Raw genomic sequence first — 6504 nt, 5'->3', positions numbered from 1 at the left:
CACGAGGAGGGTAGTAAAACACTGGAAAAAGCTATGCAGAGAGGATGTGGAGTCTCCATCCTTGGAGGTTTTTAAGACCTGGGTAGAGGTAGCCTTGCCTGGGATGATACTGGTGGGGACAGTCCTGGCCTGAGTAGGATTTGGACTAGATGACCTCCTGAGTCCCTTCCAACCCTAATTTTCTATGATTCTATATCTGTATATGGGAACAAGACTTGGCCCTGGCTTGCCTGGTTGTGGAGAGGGTGAAAACCCCGGGGTGAGTGCTTTCCCCCCTACACTGGGCTGGGGGTGCCAGATGGGTGGGTGCATTCCCCTTCCATGCCCCCCTCCAAACGCCTTTCTCCAGTCCCTGCTGCTGACACAGCTGAGCTGCCACTGGCCTGGGTTCAACAGCCTTAGGCAGGGTAGCCGTGACATGTGGTGCACACAAGCACTTCTGCCAGTTTTGGTCACCAGAACATGACGTCAGTTCAGTTTATCACTTCAATCTATGCGTCTTAGAAATACCTGTGAAAATAGAATCGATTCTGCTTTTATCTTTTTTAACCTCTGCACTTAGCCAAATGGGCGAGCTAATCAGATTGTGGTTAGCCCTGTTCTTTAGCTGTGATAAAAGACATAAAGATAGAAGCAGCCTGTCAAAGCAGTAACTGTGGAAGTAAAGAGCTCCCCTGGAAAACAAACCCTGCAAGGTAAGGTAAATATTTGGGGTGTGCATGTGTAAAAGTTATCACTGGCTTTTTAAAGCCTGGAATACAGAGGAATTTATTCTGCTCCTGATACATGGGCAGGGCTGTACCTATAAATGGGATGCTGAGTGGTATAGAAATCATAAATGAATAAATAAAAGGCAAATAAGTATAATGACATTATCGCGAATAGATTAATGTACCCCAGGTCTCAGAATACTTAGGCTAGAATATATTCCTAAATTAAAATTATATATGTAAAATTAGACTCACTGTGTTTAAGAAAATGCTCACAAATACTTTTTTGTTGCACAAATAATTTTTTCATACTTATATCTGTCAGGTTTATATATAAATTCATCAGACCTGTGCTCACTTTATTCTGGCGATATAATTGTGATATAGTATATACAGATGGAGTGGACTTGAATGTAGTGTGGGTTTGGTTAATTTTAATAAGAGTAGTCCTTTAGTTATGGCTAATGTTACTAATTGAAACAAGGCATAACTAATCTTGTACGCTGTTCTTTAGACATTTCTCACTGGTGCCTGTGGAGATTATTTTTCAGTCTTTTTTAACTCTTCTATTTTCTGGATGTCTGGGAGTTACATATGTACTTCCCAAAGCACAGAGATTAAATAAATCTATTGTAGCCAATTTAACAGTTAGCTTTTGATTTAATATACAATAATGGGACTCTGTTTAATATTTTTAAAATATTTGCTTCTAGTAGTTGTCTCAGTGTTGGGGCACACAAGCTAAGCAGGTCCCTGCAGCTTAAGTTTCAAATTGGCTGACTCTGCTACTGATCATCAAGGCTGAAGTTGAGGGTGCTCCGTTCGCACCTCTGAAAATCCAGCCCATGAGTTAAACAATTCCACAAAAGCAGGGTTCGAATTATGCAGGAGCTCGGGGGGCTAAGCCCCCCCATAAAAGACAAGAGCTCCCCCATAAGACATAAGAACCCTCCCGTGGGCTGGTCAGCCCCCAGCCTACCCCACACCTTACTGCAGCCCAGGCAGTGGTGGCTTCTTCTGGCTGCCCCTGCCTTAGACCACCCCCCAAGAGTCAAAGTGTAATTCAAACCCTGCCCAAAAGTGTGACCCAAAGGGATAGACAGTGGTAAGAAGTCAGGAGAACTCCTGTAAAAAAGAAAATAGGGCTGACACAGACATTGCTAAGTCTGGGTAGAGGCAACTCTTGACACTTGGGCCTGGATTCCCTGGACCATCAGATCTGTGCAAAATGGTTTAAAAATGCCCAAAGAAGGGTTATCACCTCTGTGTATTCTTCATCAGGGCAAAAAGCTGTCACCTGGGTTTGCTGCTCTCTGTCTTCATCCTCAGTGTAATGAAAGAGGTGTTCTGGAGACCTCAGGGGCTTATTTGTGAGCAGCAGAGCTTCCCTATGCCTGATGCATCAAAGCCAGAGAGAGAAGTTAGCATAAGCCCTTGCTCTTTTAAGTCTGGCTGGAGTTGAGTTGCTGAGAATGAAGGAGCTGCAGGACTGCTTGCAGCTGCTCTTCTCCACTGTGAGCATAGCTGAGGCAGACTAGAACATTGAAGCCTTTACTTATATTTTATTTACTAAGATGATTTTTTGCTGCTTTGGAGTGAAATGGAGTTAAGGGCACGAACCTACTTTGAGAAACTTTGGCACTTTAAACCCAGACATTTGAAACTGAGCCTACTTGATAATTGTATCATCATTCATTAAGAATAATGAATAAGATAATAATAAGGTATTGTAAATGTTGTAGACCCACAGTCTGTCAGGGACCGCATTGTGCAACAAGATACTCAGGTCAAACTTTTCAAACGTGATTCTCCAGAAATTAGGCACTTAGGTCTACATCCAGATACTTAAATAACAATTGCCTGGCTTGCTAAGGTGTTGAGTGCTTGCAGCTCTTAGTGATGCTCACCTCTTGTGAAGAACAAACTGCTTAGATTTAGTTACCTTTGTACACAGAGAGGAACCTAACTTTGGGCACCCAAGTTTGAAAACTGTACCCATGCATGTTTTTTAAAAATTCTCTGACAAGTATTGCCCATTGCAAAAGTTCTGGTTATATTTCCGAGCAAGAGAAAGACAGCAGTTTAGCACCTCAGTTATTTAGGAAATCCTCTCTAAGAGCAATAGATGTAAATGGTAGTTACGCAGGATGCTGACTGTTGCATGGTGCAGCGGTCATGTACACAAACTGTTATTTTCAGAACCAAGTTGTAAACTTAGCTACTCTTGTCCAGTGAAGTGGAAAGCTGCATATTATTGTGTGGCAATAGAAATCCTAAAGTCTTGGGTAAGGGATTTTCCCCATTAAGAAAAGATTTACAGTGCTCAGTTAAAAATAGCTTCCTATGAAAACTGGCTAGACATGTGAATTGCAAAGCTTCTGTGCCCTTTCTGAAGAATGTGTGGTTTAGAAACAATGAAATGGGAAGTACTCAGCACCTTACCACATCTGCTCTGTTACTGCTTTAATTATGCATCAGAGGCTGAACCCTATCCCATTACCTCATAAACATGCACAGGATACACAGAGAATGGCACTTCAATGAACATCAGCATTGAATATGCTGGAGTCAATATGGTTCTGCTAGGTATGATGGATAGGAAGGCAGCGTCTTGGGCTGGAGACCTGAAACCCCCTGATCACCACAGAGCTCACCTTTCCAGACGTTCCTGTGGTGCAGGAAGGCTTGAAGAGCATATTGTTTTGGGAAAGGAACAGGAAAGCATGGTTGAGTATGTATGTATGTTGAGTATGTAACCATCAGAGTTCCATGACTCTTCTGGAAGGGACCACCCCTGCTAGCTGCCGTGATATATGAGCTACGGTTGCTCAGTTGCCTAGAAGCATCGCCAGTATATTAACTGAAACCTATCTACCTGACCAAGGGACAATTCCTTTATTCATGCTGTGCACTGTCCAACTCATCCTCCTCTGTGAGCATTAGGGGGGAAAAGTTCTTTTATTTGAATAGAATAGCCCTCTTTTTGTATTCGATTTGATTATACATCCTGAGACCCTGTCTACCTCACTCTTCTTTCATGGAATTGTTGGCAGAAGAATTGTGCCTAGAATACTATTTTAGCCATAAATAGAAATACTGAATGTTAAAATATTTGCTCTTTAACAGGTGACCTCATGATGAATTATTCAACTTCAACACCTTCTCTGAATACTTCTGATTATTATGATGACTATTATTATCCTCATGGTGCTTCCACCTGCAGCATGGAAAAAATTAAGACATTTACATCTGTAGTTTTTGCAGTCCTTTACAGCCTATTATTCGTGTTTGGCTTGGTGGGAAACTTCTTAGTCATTTGGATTCTAGTAGCTTGCAAGAAACTGACTAGCGTGACTGATGTGTATCTGCTGAACCTCGCCATCTCTGATCTACTGTTTGTTTTCTCCCTCCCTTTCCTGGCTTACTATTCTTTAGGGCAATGGATTTTTGGAAATATAATGTGTAAAATAGTCTGTGGTAGTTACTACATTGGTTTCTATAGCGGCATCTTCTTAATAACTGTGATGAGCGTAGACAGGTACTTGAGCATTGTTCATACTATACATGCTCTCAAAATTCGAACAGTCTTACGTGGCATAATTATAAGCATGGCATTGTGGGTATGTGCACTATTAATTTCTATTCCAAACCTTATATATATCAAGGAGGTCATTGATGATAATGCTACAAAGTGTGTGCCTTATTATGCAGATAATAACCAAATCTGGAAGCTTTTGACTAATTTTGAAGTCAATATAATGGGCCTCTTGATCCCTCTTGGCATTCTCATTTTCTGTTACTCCCACATCTTGAAAAACTTGAAGAAGTGCCAGACCTGCAACAGGTATAAAGCAATAAAACTGGTTTTTGTTGTCGTCATTGTTTTTTTCCTGTTCTGGACGCCCTACAACATTATGCTTTTCCTGGACAGTCTGCGAAGCCTGCATATCATAGATGACTGTGAGACAAGCAAAAAGCTAGATGTGGCTCTAGAAGTGACTGAAGTTTTGTCCTTTATCCACTGCTGCCTGAACCCAGTGATCTATGCTTTTGTGGGTGAAAGGTTCAAGAAGTATCTTCATGAACTATTTGGAAAACATACAAGATTCTTTCTGATTTGCAAAAACCACAGCATCTTTCAGAGTTATCGTAGTTTCAGGAGTACCACCGTCCATGCATCATCCTCACACACTTCCTCTGTTGATCATGTACTATGAATGGGCCATGTGCATCCCATGCATATTTTAGGGAAGAATTTGAGGTGAAGCATGTAAGTATCAGTGACTAACAAAACTACCATGGGTACTTTATGTAAATATGTACTTTGTGATAAGTTGAGGAGAATTACTTAGCTTTCAACATAGGTGTTTAGGTACATTAGTGATACATATGGTATAAAACCTGCATATTAGCATGTCAGCTCGTATCAAATGTATTTTTTTCATGTTAAGTGATGAATTTCCTAGCAGGGAGAATTAGACTATTATCAGTACTATTAATTAGTTAACCCTAGAATTTGTCCTTGGGGGACCTATGGATTTGTGCTAGACATGTCTGAATTAATTTATTTCTAAATTTATTCTGAATTTATTTTTGTTTTATAATATAGGGCAAGGATTTTCTCAATTATATTATAGCAACTTGTTGAAAAAATAAAACGTTTCCTGAAGTATCTTGCTTTTTTCTGTTTGAGTTAACTAGCTTATATATGTATAAATATGGCTATAATAGTATATACTTGTATATTATATACACTAGGATATAATAGGTATTCTTATGTATACGAGTCTCATTGAAACTATGCCTCCAAGTTAAGGTTTCCAGGAACTTGCTCTATATGAGAATTCAAAACAAAAGAGAAATTTTAGACTCCCATCAATGGTAGTGGTACATACAGCTAGTGGTGTACTGGATTTTGATCATTGTTTGATTTAATCAATGGTATTAAAAAATTAACAAAACAATGAAGGGTTTTATAAAAATATGAATGCAACACATCCATAATAAATTAGTTACTAAGTTATTAGAAAATTAAGAGCCACCCCATCAGTGGGCTTATGAGGCTTAATTCTTCTTAATAGTTCAAGATTAGATGTAATTTTATTTACTTAAATTATGCTTGTATTTCTATCCCTGTGCTAGATTCAACCAATTATTCTATCATGCGCAACAGAATAATAATGCACATAGCAGAGGAAAGGATGTTGAAAGGAAACAAAATAAATATACATTTAAAATAAGATAAATACAAATTAAAACGTTTGAAAAGCAAATGTGTATATATTACTGTAGGGTCATTTTTATTTAAAAAGCTTAAGTTCCTTTTGATGAGCATTTATCATTATTTAATAAGACATCACTGTCATTTCCATATTACCTTATTGCAATTTCTGAACACCAAGAAAAAATGAAGATATTGGGATGTTGACCAAACAAGATCTGGGCTAGGCAATGACATAGTGAAACTGGGTGCTCTAAAAGTGCAATGAATAAAGACAGGAAGATTAACACAAACTAAAAAGCTAAAGGAGTATGTAAGTAAATGGGTTCATTCATTACAGCAAATTGTATGCACTATAAAAATAATCTTCCCCTTGGTTTCAGTGTATTCTTGTTGAGAAGAAGCTTGCTTCGGGGTTCCTTCATTACTGTCAAAGGAAGGATTTTGGAATCAGAGAAGGGTTAATTTTTATATTGATTCAGTTCTGCAACAACATATATTTATATGTGTATATATATATTGCATATTGTATATAAAGATGCATGCTGTGTCTGTCTAAACTAAGCCTGTATA

At 38.8% G+C, this 6504-nt stretch overlaps 1 protein-coding gene across 1 annotated transcript; it reads left to right on the top strand.

The window, feature by feature from the left end:
* Nucleotides 1-638: 638 nt before the first annotated feature.
* On the top strand, nt 639-5394 carry LOC109322345 (C-C chemokine receptor type 8-like). Its single transcript, XM_019553459.1, has 2 exons — nt 639-695; nt 3837-5394. The coding sequence occupies exon 2, from the start codon at nt 3845-3847 to the stop codon at nt 4925-4927; it is 1083 nt and encodes a 360-aa protein (XP_019409004.1). The 5' UTR covers nt 639-695; nt 3837-3844; the 3' UTR covers nt 4928-5394.
* Nucleotides 5395-6504: the final 1110 nt, after the last annotated feature.

This window comes from Crocodylus porosus, unplaced genomic scaffold, assembly GCF_001723895.1.
Source record: "Crocodylus porosus isolate Cpor-Errol unplaced genomic scaffold, CroPor_comp1, whole genome shotgun sequence".
Taxonomy (NCBI): Eukaryota; Metazoa; Chordata; order Crocodylia; family Crocodylidae; genus Crocodylus; species Crocodylus porosus.
Note: the sequence above shows the minus strand (reverse complement) of the source record. Positions and strands in the feature narration are given on the sequence as shown.